Source organism: Leuciscus leuciscus (genome assembly GCF_965113295.1).
Source record: "Leuciscus leuciscus genome assembly, chromosome: 5".
NCBI lineage: Eukaryota > Metazoa > Chordata > Actinopteri > Cypriniformes > Leuciscidae > Leuciscus > Leuciscus leuciscus.
The window spans coordinates 26,870,977-26,888,589 of record NC_138729.1 but is presented as its reverse complement, the minus strand read 5'-3'; the positions used below and the strand labels follow the sequence as shown (position 1 = coordinate 26,888,589).

The 17,613-nt window shown below is 38.2% G+C and overlaps 1 protein-coding gene across 1 annotated transcript in view; it reads left to right on the top strand.

Moving 5' to 3' along the window:
• Nucleotides 1-17,613, top strand: part of cfap299 (cilia and flagella associated protein 299) — an 89,978-nt gene that overhangs the window by 26,055 nt on the left and 46,310 nt on the right. Inside the window, exon 3 of the mRNA XM_082168799.1 lies at nucleotides 12,014-12,104. Within this exon, the coding sequence (XP_082024925.1) occupies nucleotides 12,014-12,104 (91 nt within the window). The remainder of the gene's footprint in view (nucleotides 1-12,013; nucleotides 12,105-17,613) is intronic.

Sequence of the window (17,613 nt, the reverse complement as noted above, 5' to 3'; positions counted from 1 at the left end):
AAACTGGTATTTATACTGAAAGTACTGTGAGATTACTTCATTTGAGTCCACTGAAAATGAATATCTCTTAATATAAAACTGCAAACACCTAATGTGTAATAGTGAATTCATTAAAAACATGACTTTAACTCAAATCTTTGCAGTTCGTATTTAGCAAACAATAGGAACTAAATAAAGCAACCGGCAGCCTAACATCAGTATTTCTCTGCTCATCTTTGACTGAAGCACAGGCTCTACTCTCCAGCACAATGGTGACCCACAAAACTAATTAAGTAAACTAACAGATCTCTCCTATATCATCTTTTGCAAAAACAAATAAAACACTTCAGTTCAATATTTACTCTCCTTATTAGTAATTGACTTCGCATAACTTTTTTCTATGATCTTTTACTAATATTTCAGTGAAATTAACTTCTTTAGTTTAATAAATGACTGTTACATTTTACAGTATATTACTGTTTTTCCTTAATTTTACGGTAATCTATGGTAATCTACTGGCTGCTGGGTTGCTAGTAAATTGTAAAACTGTAAATTAATTTACAGTTGATTACTGTTAAATTACGATTCACTCTTTTTTTTTTTTTTTTTTACACTTTTAATCCTTTTAACCCCACTGCAAAATCTTTAGAAAAAAATTAACTCTACAATCTAAAATCTAAATCTAAATGTTCGCTATCAGTCTCTCCTCGCCATGTATTATATTTAATATACATGAGCAGCAGTATATTTTGAGTGGCCAGGCAACACTGTAAAGATAGAAACCAAGTGTCCAATAAAAATGTAGTGCAGCTTAATTATTGCAGTGGCTGTTTGGCCAAAAACTTTGACTTAACATGAACAAGATACTTTCCCTGTCTTGTTGCTTGCTTTATCACACAGCATCTTGTTGTATGGCACGATGGTAATCTATCTGACAGAATTTTTTTAAATTACTGCAAATGTTAGGTTTGGTCATGCAATCACTAATGTTTATACTCTTGTGATTATTCTCACCACCACATGTTACGACTGTGTGGTCAAACCTTAAGTAGATACGCATGAATTGGATGATTTAGTCTTCTTTGTATCTGATTTATATTGATATCAGTAGCAAATTAAACGATTTGTCAGAGTTACAGTCACACCAGATATTTCCGGATAATCAACAACAGTGGAATATCAAATAAATCTTTGTTTACAGGGCTCAGTTTTGGTCTTAATGAAACCATTGTTTTGTTATGTTCTACTTTTAGCCATTTCCTCTCTGTATGATGTTTCTCATGCAAGTAGCATTTTTAGTCGAGAGGTGCTCTTTGTTCAGTCCGGCTCTGTTCTTCTTTGAAAAACACTTTTATTATGAGCTGTTACAGTGGTTAGTGACTTTGCGGAGGTACGTATGAGTTCACCTTTTCCCCCTACATCCTTTACCTTGGGCTCTAAGGCCTGTGATGTTTCATGTCTCGTGATGTGGCTTCCAGTATCCCAGTGCAGGGGTGGAAGTGTTTTTCGCATTAAATAGCCTTTTGCCATAAAGATACTAGACAATCATCTGCTTTGTAGTTTGGCCTCCTCACAAATGCCGGATGTATATGATGGATTCTGCAGTGACCTGGAGGTATTATGTTAAACACATGTTAATAGCTTTGTCAGTGCAGAGACATTGAACAGGACCAACTTCTAATGTGTAGAGGATTTACCAAAATATTCCCAAATTAGTGGTGGAACAAGATGGGAACAGATGAGAAATGACTTCTGCATTATACTGAAAACAAAATGAAGGTACATTACAAAGTATTTGTGAAAATAATCTCAATTTCAACGTTTGATGCTGGTCTATGTTGGGCAACTCCAAAACAAAAAGTATTACGATTTGTAACTGCAGTACAAAGACTGTGGACAATTACACACTGCATCAAAAGACATAAGGAAGACAGCTTAATTCCACTGGTCAGAACACTTTGTAATATACAGTCCTTATGTTTTCTTAGTCTGTCTGTGGTTAATAGCCACTTCAACTTGCTGTATGATTAGAAGGTCTTGCAGACTGATGAGGTTAGAACCACAAGCCTTACATGTGCAAAGCAGATTAATCTAATAGACCACAGTGCTTGTGATGGAGGAATCCTGCTCAATGTCAGAGTAAGATGAAACAACTCATTCCATGCAGCACAAACATATTTAAATGTTATTGAGTTACCTTTTCCTACATTTTGTACGTAATTTTTGGCATTTAAAAGTTTTAACAAAAATTGCTTTACTTGATTAAACTTGGTAAACTTGGGTAAAAGATAAGTTCATAAATTTCATATGATAAGTTTATGTCTAATCAATTTATTGTTCGATGTCTTGACAGCACAGGTTAAAATGTAACATTCTAACAGAAACCCAATCATATTAAATATATCCTGAGTGTAATTTAATGACACAGCATGTTTCATTTACAGACCTTGCTCTACCACAAACGTCAATAGTTAACAATGAGAGGCCTCTTTAAAATAAAGAGTATAGTATGTGTAACGGATACATTTGACTCAATATAATCAGAGGTGACAGAGAATTTCTTTTAAAAAAAGGAGTTAAGTAAATTGTCAAGCTGGGTGGAATTTCCCTTGACGTTCAACAGCCCAAAATAATATTTTCCATAAGATTCTTTTTCTCCAAGTGCCCGCAGGAAAATATTTCACGAACTGTACCTGCTGATTTTTAGAAATCACTGTACTATTGAAAGCTGCCATCTGCTTGGCCAGTAAGAATATAATGTTTCATTTTTTTCTTGTTTTTCAAGAAAAAAAATTACGCAACCGAAGGACACAACATCTGTTGTTCTTAGATATAGTAAAACATTTGTCAGGGATCCTTTTGAGGATAATTCGGCCAGTTGCTGAGTTTGTAAAATGTGAGTTAGACCAAGAAGTTTTTGATAAAATTCCATCAATTATGGTCAAAGTTATTTTACAAAACTTCAGCCATTTGATAATTAGAAGTTGGTACAGATCAGATTTATCTGGCATAGAATGGCCAGAGGTTAGAGCTCACGGCAGTGTTTGGTATTGAATTTCTTTTATTATAATCCAAGCGTTAAAGCCTGCCTCTCCTGTCAGCTGTACAAACAGATAGTAAAATTGAGCTTGAGAGCAGCTAGAAGATAAATCATTATTCGTAGTGTTGGTCAGTGCATAGCAGAAAGAGCACCACTGGGAACAGTTTGTGTCCTGTGGTTGATAAAAAGCTTCTTATTTTGCTGGCCGTCCATAGTCCCAGAGGTCTTTAGTGTATGAGTATGGTAAGCACATTCTTTTTTTATAGATTGGACATTGAAATTTAGGAAATTGATGCAGTAAGCTGGGCAGGCAGATATATTGCTGCCATTTTCAACAATTTAGTTGTTTCTTAATTTCTTATTATTGACTCGCATTGTTGTTGAGGAGTGGAACACGAGCTTTAAACCATGTTTCTCTTTAATGGGAGAGGATTTGAAAGGGGGGAAATAAAAATGGTTTCATTGGTTTCAAACCCACTCATGCCAGTGGTCATCTGTCCAACCTAGTGAAAAACAATACCAAAATGTATTTAAAATATATTTATTTCATACTAAGTATACTACAAATCCATTAACATGAGTTTGAGATATTTTACTGAGATATTGTTTGAGACTTACTGATATAAATATTACAATAAAAACAATTTTGGAGTAGTCTTTATTGCACAATGCACATTTAGTAATATTAAGCCTAAAATGTGTTTTAATATCACTATTAGTAAGGATAGTATGATCACTGTATAATATAGGCCTAAGTCTGTAAATGCAAGATATTTAAAGTGTTCCTAAAGTATACTTGCAATAGTTCCACTTTAGCACAATCAAATATACTTAAGTATATCTCTAGTTGGACCTCAGCACTATTTCCGGATAACTAAACTGCATTAAGTACAAAATTAGTTTTTCCAATTTAGTATTGAAGTATTTAGTACTTTAAGTATACAAATTTAGTTAACCAAAAGTACAATTGCAGGGTATTTATATTAAGTACATAAATATGTAAATGTATTTGTAGTATACTTGGCATAAAATAAATGTATTTCAAATAAATGTTGGTATATTTATTTTTTACTAGGGCAAAGCAAGTAGCTCCCTCTGAATATTGTTTACCTTGTGCATTCATGCAAGAGCGAGAGAGAAAGAGAGAGAGATATGACCAAGAATGAACTGTACATCAGTGGATATATTTGAATCAATCTCTCCAAGACACAAAAAGTAAAATCTTTGTGCTTGCTGCTGTAATTTTTTCAGCTGTTATGGAAAATTATAAAATTCATTATATTTATTTAAGTAAATATTTTTTTGTAAACAAAACTTGAGGGAAAAAACATGACACATATTTTAATGTATTTAAACAAATATAATATGTATTATTTATTTGTGTTTCAGCTAGTGAAAAGTGTGGCAGAGGAAGTAGTATGATATTTTTTAACAATAATTTAAGCGACAAAGACTCAATATTTGCCTATTGTAATTGATTGATTATCATAAATACACCAAAGTTACTTCCCTCTGGTTCCTCAAGATATATTTTCTAAATGCTGAAAACATATATAGAACCAATTTTTCCTCAATTATAAATCTTTGGGTCATTAAAGCACATTAATTCAGTACTGGGACCAAGACAAACACTGCCACACATAAGATGAATAATAAACACTATCCAAATGATTCAAAAACACCCAAGTTTCACGTCTTGCTGCACCTGATCACTAGCTACAGCAATTGCTGTGTGAAAGCAGAGGCCACATTAATTCTACCAAATGAGGCCTAATAAAGTGTCATGTCAGATTGATGGGGAATGTTCCAGTTGGCATCGTTTGTAGGGGTAGTTTTCACTCACCAAGCGTGACTTCTGCTGTTTCCAGCTACTGGATTGGGGTAACCCCTTTTTCTTGCCTCCTTAACACCTGTGTTTACATTGGGGCCTCGGCCCCCATGACCTAGCAGCGGTCCCTCACTCACACCGAAGATGAGGTGCTCTCCCAGCTCTCAAATATATGCTGCTCCTGCACTTTCACCACTATGCAATTCCTCTAAGAGTTTCATTGTGGGCATCGGCAAAAGAAAGGTATAGGTTACATTACTCCTTCATATTGGAGTTTATTTAAACACCGAGGGGGTGAAACAAAGACAAGCTTGAAGCTTCACCATATTATTGCAATGTGAGTGTGGGAAAAGACTTCTTTATACTTCTTTTGTCTTTATGTGTGACCAGCACTAAAGTCTGCTAACACATAAATTATCTTTGCAACTTGCATATTGCTGGAGAAGGATCTGTCTGCATGGTGGTAATTAAAACAGAAAGCATAAAATCAGCAAAATGTATGTACGAGTAGCTTTCATTATGTTCATTTAATTTATATTTAAGATACTTCACTTCAGCTTGTTTTCTGCATTTCAATATTTTATTTTAAGTTCATCTTTGATTATGTGAAATAAGTCTTCATTTAATATCATGAATCAAATTGAAATATATAAATATCTGCATTATATCCGCCACCCTAACACAAGTTAAATTAGATAACCACTAGTGAGAAGATGTTGAAGGGTTCCTTGTTATCACAGAATCTTATTGGAGAAAGGTGCTAAGGATTTGATTTCAGTCTTGTACCCTATTCCAAGTCTCATAGGTAAGATGGTGATACACCCTGTTCCTTAATAAATCGATCAGGCTTGATGAGGTAAAAATTCTTCCATGGAGATTAAGCATGGTTGAGTTGGAAACTTTCACCATCCTATATGTGCTGTTTGTGTGTGTTCTTGTAACCTATCTCCTCAAACGTCACTGAACACATAAGAACTCCGCCAAACATCTGTGCAAAGCTTACAATGTCAACAATACAACATCTTTAGTGGCCAAGGCAGATAAATATTTTTTTTTATCAAAATAATCTTAGAGGAACCGACTGTATGTAGTCAGATAATTCACATTAGAGCCATGATACAACTTTTTTTCAAATCTTGTCAAAGTACAGTATCTGTCCTGATCATGTGCATGTACAACATTGTTCAGAGCCTTTAGAAACCTAAACAAAAAAGTTGCATTGTATGAAAGAAGCTAAACTTATACATTTATTCTATGTGGGAAACATGTTTTTTATTTTATTTTTTCTTGTTGTTTTTTTTAACTGGTTTTGAAACTTAAAACATCTGGAGTGCCATACATTTGAGCTAAGGGCTTTTGACGTGTCTAATAAATTTCATGACGGGGTTTGGATACCGGTATTAAACTGTAACATACACTTTTGGAGTCAGCTTACACCAGGAACCTTTCAATTTACAGTTATGAACTACATGTCTCTATTCAGCAAATTTGTGATTTAAAACTTATGAAGACTTACAGATTCTCTTGTCATTTAATTATTTTTAGACTATTTCACAGTGATGATAAAGTAGTTATGTGTGCTTTTCTTCTCCTTAACTTGCCTGTTATTGACACAGTTACACTCAGGGGCTATATATCAAGAATAAAGACCATCTGTACTCCATTTTGGGAAAGAATCTCTCTTATTATCCTACACTTTGATTAATTACTTATGTGGGCGCATGGCTAGTCCAAATGATTCCCCTCTTTTGTGGTCACGAATTCAAGTTGACCGACTCACATGTATTCATTAACACGCACAACCTTACGAATGCTTTGCGGTCAAAAAGAACACCAAAAATATTGAATTCATTTAAGTGTAAACTGTTGATTACTATATACATAACTTGTCTTGATGCCTCAGAAATGTTCAGTGGAGCAAATACACCACAATAAATGTACCTTTCTCACTCCTATGCGCAAACACGCACACACATTTGACACACATTGTGCCCTCTGTCTTTGACTTGATGTGGAACAGCTGACTGTCATGCCTTATGTCCGAAACACCCTTAAATTGAAGGTAAATAACCAAACCCTCTGTGTGCATCAACACCATATTTCAAGGGCACTTAGGCTTGTTCTCTAAGGGCCATTTATCATAGTCCAATAAAAATGGGGGCTTGGTTTCTTTGCAACTGTGTGTCTAGGCTGCTGAAGCCAAAAGAAACCATTCTCCCCCAAAACCTAAATTCTGGCAGTCCATCTACTGTATGCTCAATATAAAGACACATGCTATCTTGTATTTTGACTATGCAGTAATACTTGACATTATTATTATTTTAACTTTGCACATAAATCTGTCCTGAAAACCTTGCACAGATTGAGTTGGAAACACAATTAAACGCAGAGACACAAGCTCCGCCTCTGTCCCCACCACACATGCCACTGCCAGAAATGTGTGAATATTAAAAGTATGCAGGATGTAAGGAACCTAGTGTTGGACATAATTTATGTTTTCCCAGGAAAAAAATGTATGTGTGGCATCTGGCAAATGAATAAATGTGTACTTTCCAATTAGCTATGTTAAAAATGTTATTGAGACACATCTGTTTAACACTCAGATTAAATCCAAATATTGCACAGCTGTGAGTATCTTCATCATAAGTACTAAACAAACGGAAACCTCTAAATTCTAGAAAGTAGTTTGCTTGCGTTTAGGAAATATAATAGCCCATCAGCAGCAGTGATATGGTTGTCATTGTTTATATTCAGTATATATATATATATATATATATTATATATATATATATTTTTTTTTTTTTTTTTTTGTAGTAGTAGTTAGGAATTTATTTTAGCTATTTGCCAAGACAACATTCTAATTGTCTTTAAGTTTTCAGTTTATGTTTTTCATCTAATATTTGTATTTATTTCAGCTTATTTCAGTTACCGATCTATTTTGGTAGTTGTTTACAATGAGTTTGCATTTATTAACATTAGTGCATGTGCAATTAACAACTTTTTTTAATGTTACTGTCAGGGTTGGGTGAAGGGATGAAGCGAGGACTCAGTAATGCAGAAGTTAAGGGCATTTTTTAATTAAAAGAATAAAACAAAAACAAACGAGACAAGACAATACAGGGGTGTCAGGGCTCTGTCACAAAACTAAGAAATAAACTAGACCGAAGTGACAGAACCCTGACAGTTAATTGATATGAAACATACTGTAATTTCAAACAATAAATATTGTTAATTTACAGAACTTTAAATGTTAAAAGTATATATGTAGAAATTAAATGAACCTAAAATGAACCTAAATGAATGCTTTATTGTTAGTTTATGATACTTAATGCATAAACTAATGTCAGCAAGTTGAACCTTATTGTAAAGCATACACATTGTATGGTCACACTTTAGATTAGGGTCCGTCCAATTCTCACTAATAACTAACTACTACGACTTTTTCCTCAATAAACTCCTGCTTATTAATAGTTAGTAAGGTAGTTGTTAAGTTTAGGTATCGGGTAGGATTAACGGATGTAGAATATGATCATGCAGAATAAGGCATTAACATGTGCTGTATAAGTACTAATAAACAGCAGCCAATGTCCTAGTAATATGCATGCTAATAAGCAACAAGTTAATTGTGATAATTGGACCTTAAACTAAAGTGTTACCCATTGTATGTTTATATGTCTGTGAGTGTGAATACATGAAGTAATAATAGAATAAAATAGACTTTAGATGATGGACATGTCCTTTTAAGCCTGTAAAATTTAACTATTCATTTTACAGTCGTCTGATAAACGATGCAGGACTAATCTAAAATACTTGTGTTAGGACATTAGTCAGTGAACAGTGAGATCAGTTTGGCTTGAGTTACACCCTGAAGTGTTCCAAATTTCTTCCCATTACTTCTTACATAAGAAGAACACACACAGTTACTCTCATATTGCTGTCTATCACTGATGGAGCATTCTGTTTGCGTTATTATTATACTTGCTCATGGTACTGCTGTTCCAACCATTGACTTCCTAATTCAACACAGCCCTGATTGTTGATGCACAGTGACATGTTAGCATATACTTGGTAGGTAACGTCATCCATATGTGTTGAGAAATGGTTGTGTGAAAACTTGGATGACCCTGTGGTTTGCATTCTTTAAATAGGTAGCCAATGAAGTTATTCCTGAGTTGTACTCAAACAGGCTGGTCATATTTTTTAACACTTCTGCTTGTTGATATCAGATATTATTTTGACAAGAACTCGCTTGGGTGGTCACGTAGCTGATCAAGAAATATGCCTCGAGCATTTTGATGGTATGATGTATTCAGGCTACATTTCATGTTGCACAAGAAGAATTTTGTGCAACAAGTTGTGTAAAGAACGACCAGGTAAAACACACAAACATAATTTAAAACCTTTTTATTGTTTGAGCATACATGAAGGAAAGTAGATTGGAGAAGTTTTGCATGGTAGTTGACACGAGCCCCAGATCACTTCAGACAGCATTATGGCCCCTGTCCTGAATACACTGAGGAACAGTAACAAAGGCTTCTCATGATAGTATTACAGTGCCTGGCATCCGGCTGCACGTTTATGAACTACAGGCAGCCGAGTAGTTGACCAAAATAAATGTCATGTGTGTGTTCCATTTACTTAGAGCTTTTCCCCCCAGTTTCTTTTCATCATCCAGAATAAACAGAGCAGGGCCCCAAGTGCATCATGGTCTGTTAGATCCTTTCTAAGCAGCAAGCCCCCCACCCCACCTGCCACCCTGTAACCTGAGTATGGCAACAGAGCGTGCCCGAAGGGAGGAGGGGAACTAGGAATCATTAGGTATATTATGTCTTCAGGCCAATACAGGTGCATAACTTTTTGATTTCACAGCCACTTGACAGATAACAAATAGGCATCATTACAAGTCAAGTGTACTTTCATAAACTAAAAAGTCAGCTAAAAGTAAATAGCAAACTAATAGTATAGGCTACCTAAAGTTCACTTGTAGCAATATTAAAGAAAAACTTAGATGTACTGTAAAACCTAACACTGAAAGTCACTAAACGAAATGAGTACATTTAACTTATTTAAAAAATATATATAAAAAAAGTTAATTTAACGTAATAAAATATGTGATATTAACTCAAAAACTGCAATGCATTAAGCAGAACTTAAACCGAATAAGTTCTGAATAACCTATTTGTTATTTTAGCTCTGAACATTTATTTATTATTTAATCTAGTTCATGTTTATGGTTGAAAATAAAATTATTATTAAAAGTAAATTAAATAAAAAAAACCAATGGGTAGGTTTACAATATCTAATTTCTTTAAAATTTTATTTTTCAAGCAATTACTTTTGTATAAGGCCTATACTTTTATATATATGACTTTATGTCCTTTTTTCAGCCAAATACAATTGGAGTTATATTTCGGTATAAAAGAAAAGAGGAGCTTGAGTTTGTTGCCCAGCCCAATTTGTTTGAACCGTGAAAGGCGTCTAAGCTTACGCTACTCCTACATTCTACGTCATGGGTCGGGTCAGAGGTCACTCTTCCGCCAGAACTCGACTCGTGTACAGCCATTACCGGAAGCCAGTGATTATAGTTTATAAAGTTATAAATATTGAAATCTTTCTCACAAAAACACTTCGCTCCGCTTCAGAAGGCCTTTATTAACACCCTGGAGCTGTAGGGATTACTTTTATGATGCATGGATGCACTTTTTGGGGCTTCAAAATCTAAGTATTCACTCCCATTATAAAGCTTGGAAGAGCCAGGATATTTTTTATTATAACTCCAATTGTGTTTGGCTGAAAAAAGGAAGTCATGTACACTTGGTATGGCTTGAGGGTGAGTAAATTATGGGATCATTTTCATTTTTGGGTGAACTAACCCTTTTGGATACTCTCATTAGTTATGAACCTTTATATAGTAGTTACTAGTAGTCTTCTGGGAGGTATGAAAAATGGTAGTTTACTGATTAGCTAATAGTGAACTAACTCATTCAACTAAGCGCTATTATTCACTTATTAATTCATTAGAGTTTCTTGTTGGTTAATAGTAGTTACTAGAATGTTAATATTGTGTTACTCATTTGTTGCTGTGTTATTCATTAATGTCAGAACAGTAGTCTAAAGTGTTACCTATAAAAACCATTACATGATCCCGATTGTTTCCTTTAACATTGACATTTTTTTATAAGGAGCAGACTTGGTTAAATGAGGGGGTGTGTTCTGTTTTTCTGTGATATTAGGAGAGGTTAATCTCTTCTGCCCTTTTCACCTGCTTTTGCACTGTGCAGACCTGAGCAAAAAAAGTTCTCAAATACTTGTTTACTGGCAGGGCGATGATTCTGCAGGTATACTGCAGACATTATGAAAGTTGAGCAAATTTGGGGTGAATGACAAGGCGCTATTGCTGGTACTGCACTGTGAAACGTCTGAGAGATGAATGCCAATGAGTGTTATGTCAGGTGTACAGGCTGCAGCCAAATCTTTGCGTTCATGGAAATGGGCCAAATAGCACAGAGAGAAAAAACCTTCCTGAAATGACTGAGATAATAATTCAAGAGAGCATTTATTTAATAGCAATTCCCAATGTGATTAATTATCAGCAGGTTTAGGGTGGGAGGCAGTATGATTTATTTTTATAAAGATATAATTTTGTTGGAAATCACTCCATTTTTCAGGCAACGTATTTCATATTTTTAATAGAATCAGATATTCTGGATATTTTCTTAATCTGGATCATTGTTACAATGACTATTGTTGGGTTTGGTGTAGTTTACAGTTTAGTTGTCATTTTAGTCAGAGGATGATTTGTTTCTCTCCAATCTTTTGTATATAGTACTTTTATTAATATTTCTTAAAGAAAAATATTGTGATATTATATCTCACTTTTAAAAGGTGACTTGACTCTTTGAGGTAAACATAGAAAGAAATACATCCAAATTCACAAGTAATGTTGTGATATCATCTTTCATCATATCATCTTGGATACATACAGCAGATTTCTGAAAGATTTTTTTTTTAAATAGTGACTAGCAAAGATTACTGCTATGATGCGTCAGTATCAAAAAGAGTAAGCATTAATGTTTGCCTGTAAGAACAAATTGAACTGAGAGCATTTAGGCTTGAAAGAGATTTTTAATAGAGATTTCAAACTGTTTAAATGTTGTCTTTTATAGGAAGCTGGCAAGTACAGGAAAGGAACTCAAAGATAACTTCCTGAGAGCCCTGGCGGAGCGGGAGGAGGCTAACCGCAGTGGGAAAATGACTGTGAGTACATTATTACAGCACTCCATTTGCTACGTAATGGGATTCCCCCAGCATATTTCTGCAATTCCATTAGGACGGGAACACAATCCACACTGTGTCAAATTCAGGAGGAGAACCCCCCTTCTCTCTCACACCTTGCCATATTGCCACCTCAGCCTTCTTTCTCAGAGAGGACAGACCTTGCACAGACCATTCAACACGTGTGTGTATATGCTGTGTTTGTAGTCTGCAGAGCTCCACAGAATGATCCACATTATGTGTAATAACAAAACATGCATTTATCTTGAGCTACTATCATTACACATTAACATTTGAAATTTTAGACTTTCAGAGATGCTGGTGTAAGTTTTTAAGTTCAGCACCTTTGGTATTTTCTGGTGTGGGGAAACGGGTTAAGATGATCTTGAAGAGATGGTTTTCATAGTCCTTAATATCAGGCAAAATCAGAGAACTTTCTGGCATATAGAAAATGTAGTGTTCTGCTGTACTACATATGTCATAGTATATTAAAGAACAACATAACAAGTTTGTGGTTTGTGAGCACAGGTCAGATGCTTTGGTAGGATATATTGATTTAAACATTTGGGTCTTGAGCTTTGAGTCAGTCATTACATTTGTTTAATAGTTATAAATAGGATAATAAAACCAGTTTACTGTGGTAGTTTTTATTGTTACAGGTCGAAAATTTACTTTGTTTCCAGTTATTGTTTATTTTTAAGGATTCTTCTCACTCATCCAAGCAGCTTCATTGCATGCAATTAAACAATAACAGTCCAGTTGTTTTTGACTGAATATGAAATGAATGAAATTCTCCGGCTGTATTGATGAGACCTGTAAGACCTGTTGTTACCATAAAAAAAAATTACAATTTCCCAGATGGACATCTGATCGCCATGTGTCATGGCCCTGTGTTCTTAAATCCCTAATAGATGAGACTACTGTCCAAAACAGCCTTGTTTTATTAAATAAATCTAGAACGAAAAAAATATCTTGTTGGGGGATTTCACCTCTGACACAGGAGAAGTAGTTTATTATAACGGCTTCATGAGTCAAATAGTGGACGTGTTACAGAATTCTAATAAATCTGTGTCAGTGCAACTTAAGACCAGATAAATAAATGAAAATGGAATGTAAACTCCAGTCATATTTGTTCTGGCCAGCCTGGAGACTAAATGTTTTTTCTTGTCACTACCAGATACAAAACAAGTGTTTTACCTGATCCTCGTGTACTAACCCCTCTAAGATGATGTGTGACTTTACATTCAGAGAATGCAAGCTGAGCCAAGCTGAGCCATTCACACGGCAATCTGAGCCAGTGTCTGCTGACAGACTTTCCCACTAATTGTTGACTCTGTAAACAGTGCTATTTTAAAGCTTCAGTTATAACCCAGTATAATTGAGGTTGATACAAAGAGTATCAAAACCTGTTTCTTTAGTGGAAAAAAAAATCTTTCTGAAAATGTCTTGCATTCATAAATAAAAGAAAAAAAAATAATATGTGGCTTATCACAAGCAATCATTTGCTGACATATCCTCACATTCACTCTAAAATGTTTCCTTTGCAAGTACAAGGGGCTAAACAAGGGGTCTCGCTGCGATCCAGGGTTCACCAAGTGGGGAACTAACCTGAAGAGCAAAGAAGGTGCTTGTATCCCCCCCTTAGAGGGGGAAGAGTTTGCACCCACACACGGGAAGAAACCGGCTTCACCCAGAGATTGTAGAATCTCGCGAAGGTGCATTCACACTACCAGCGACAAAGCGACAAGATCCCCTTCATTTTAATGGAGAGCGGGCGATTTCCGGCGACACAAGCGACAGTGACCGTTGGCAACTGGATGGGGCATGTCAAGCAACACGACAAAGTTGAGATCTGTTCAACTTTATGCAAATGAAGAGCGACTTTTGGGAGCGAAAACCAATAGAAGTGAAATCAGTGGAGCGCACGTAATCCGCCACTCTTTGTCATTCACAAACGTTACTAGGCAACCAGTAGTGGGAACGCCCACTGGCGACATCACCGCCAGCCACTGGCGACATGCAGCAACAAAGTGTGAATGCAGCTTTAGGTGTCGCCCAGACCGCAGCACTGCAGATGAGCACCATTCAGCGAACAGACTCTACTTCAAAGCATTAGCTTGCATGGTAGAGGGAGCCTTGGCTTAAATGATAGTGTCCATCACCACTGGTGGCAGGCCACTTAAGTCCTCCAAGTCCCATCCGGAAGCCCTCGTGGAGGTTCCAGAGGTCCGGTCGCAGATGCCATACGGTGCCCCGTTCCTGAGAAAGAAGGTCCTTCCTCAGGGGAATCTGCCAGGGATGGGCTGTCGCAAGGAGCATCAGGTCCGAAAACCAGTTTTGAGTGAGCCAGGAAGGCCTGCTACTCGTCCTCCCTGACCTTGCACAGTGTCTGTGTAAGTAGGCTCACTAGGGTAAACACATATTTGTATAGGCCGTTTTGGAGGCATCTGTTGTAACAACAACGTGCCTGGACACTTGTTCTAAGGGCACTTCAGCCCGTAGAAAGGCAAGGTCTGACCAAGCATTGAAAGTTCAGCAACAGATCAGTGTGATGATTACACAGATGCCGCTTTTCCACTGCATGGTATGGTTCGGTACGGCTCACTTTGGCGCTTTTCCACTGCATGGCTCGGCTCTGCCCATTTTGTGGCGCTTTTCCACTGCATGGTATGGCTTACTTTAAATGGTACCACCTCTGTTGAGGTTCCAAGCGTACCGTAGCGATACTAAAATGTGACGTGAACATTTTCTGATCTGTCACACTACAGATCACTGATTGGTCAGAGAGAATCGTCACTACCAGCGTCATTGGATTTGCAACACAAGACACAAACCTGCTAGATTTATATAGTCAGCAACAGCCACCGTAGTATTATTTGTTCGCACAATGTTTATTAAACGACTTGCTAGGAAAAAATAAAGAAACTTGAAAAAATAAATGGCTTAATCGTGGTGACTGGTCAGTAGACTTGGTGCAGACGTTCCTCACGTTGGTAGCCGAGGAGCAGATCCAACGAGAGCTTGATATTGCAATCAGGCATGAAAAAGTTTTTCAGACACTTTAACGAGCAGTCTATTATCCCACCCACTTTGAAGTGGAACTAAACTGCAGTGGAAAAGCAAAGCGAGCCGTGCTGCACCGAGTTTTACAGATAGTAGAGAATTGGTATCAAAGAGCACACCCAGGTTCCTAACCGACGACGAAGACTTAACAGAGCAGCCATCGAGTGTTAGACAGTATTCTAGGTTATTACGTGATGTTATTACGAAATGTTGATGTTATTATTTTTGTCCAATAATTAGAATCTCTGTTTTTTCAGAATTAAGTAGTAGGAAATTACTAGTCATCCAGTTTTTTTTATATCAGCTATGCATTCCGTTAATTTTGTGAATTTGTAAGTTTCATCAGGGCGTGAAGAAATATAGAGCTGAGTATTATCAGCATTACAGGGAAAACTAATGCCATGCTTCCTAATGATATCTCCTAAGTAGAGATACACCGATTACAATTTTCTGGACCGATTCTGATTTTTCATTGAGTTTGACCTGCCGATACCGATTTTAGCCGATTCCGATTTCATTTTTCTAACCACTTTACAGCACACACAAATATGTTCTCTTACGAGAGGTACTCTCGTACTGCGTAAATCTTACGCTAGGGGAAAATCTCTTTTCCGCGAGATACTGAAGCCAAAAAATTATCCTTAATTTTGAAATAATGTAAAACGCGTTGCGGCAGCATGCAGACACAGGCGAGACGGCTTGTGCGCCTATTGGCTGCCCTGCGGCAACTGCAGCAGCCTATCGATAAGGCCCACTCGTGACGTCAGCTCCAATGGGGGCGCTTCGCGCCCAATACGTCACGTCCCGCCAGAATGGGCGTGGTCTAGGGCTATAAACATAGCTTCGAGAGGCTAGCTCACTGATTTTTCATCTCTTCAGCGAAGCTCTCGCATCGCTGGATCCGGAGAGAAGCCGCGCCGTCTGAAAAAGCCTTTCAGCGGGACGAGTCGACACTCTGAAGCCGCTGGCCGCGCCGCCTTCAGTCGCCTTCCTGCTGCGCTATCCGGCGTTATATCCTTTCTCTGCTACTGTGTTTTGTGTATGTGTGTGTGCTCGCCGCCGCGACACACACTCTCATTGCACTAAAAGAGCCGGGCGTCTTTTTCAAGACGCCCCTTTCCTGAGGATCACGCAGCTCTCGCGCTCGCGCTCGCGCTCGCTGACGGCGACCGCCCTCACTGCGAGCCAGTTACTGCCTATGGTGACTCTGAGGACTCACCTGGCATCCTTCTCCGAGACTGCTCCTCCGCCCCCCCCAACCCGCAAAGCTCGCCGGTGCGCCCGCTTGCCTTGCCTGCTTGGGGGATGATACCTGCTCTCCCTCTGTTCGAGCCGCGCAAACCGCGCCGTTCACAGGGGATGTCAGGAGCGGACGGTCACGGGGCTAGCTTTCTCTCTCCCTCTGTTCGAGCCGCGCAAACTGCGCCGTTCACAAGGGAGGCTGGAAGCGGACGATCGGGGTTAGTTTTTCTTTACGTTACAAGAAAGCTACCCTGCCCTTGCGCCCCATTCACGCGTCACTCACCGGCGAAAAGACAACTCAGTTCCCTGATTAGGCGACTGGAAATATCAATATTGCAGCAAACGAGCCTGTTGTAACACGCACGCTTGCAAGCAAACGCCGAAGAAAACATGTTGACGCTCTCTTATATGCTCATGCATCTATACACCTTTGTGTTCCCCCCCTGTGGCTCAGTGGCGGAATCTTAGGTTTTTCGCACGAGAGACCGGGGTTCGAATCCCGGTCTAACGGCAGATATATTATGCCGCCAATGCTTCGCTCTGTCAGTTCCCTGAAAGGCGACTGCAGATGTGCATTTTGCAGCCAACGAGCGCGCTGTACAACCCGCTCGCCTGCACCCAAACACCGTTTCTATGGTTCCCGTGCGTCACTGGCGAAAGGAGAAAAGGGTGTTTTTAGCCCCGCTGCGGCCGGGCCGACCTCCACTCCTGACACATTTCTCATTCCCCTCTTAAGTTCAGGTGACTGGAAATGTCAATATTGCAGTGAGCGAGCCTGTTGTTTTGCACGCACGCCTGCAAACAAACGCCAGCATGTTGACGCTCTTTGATAATACTCGCGCTACTGAATGTCTATGTGTCTTCCTCTGTGGTCCAGTGGTAGATCGTCAGATTTTCACGCGAGAGACCCGCGATCGAATCCCGGGTCTACCGGCAAAACACACTTTTTGCCGTCAATTCTCGCTCTGGCAGTTCCCTGAAAAGGCGACTGCAGATGTGTATTTTGCAGCCAACGAGCGCGTGGTACAACCCGTTCGCCTGCACCCAAACTCTGTTTCTATGGTTTCCGCCTCTGAAGTTCAGACGACTGGAAATGTCAATATTGCAGAGAACAAGCCTGCTGTAATACACGCACGCCTGCAAACAAACGCCAGCATGTTGACGCTCTCTGTTTCTATGGCAACTT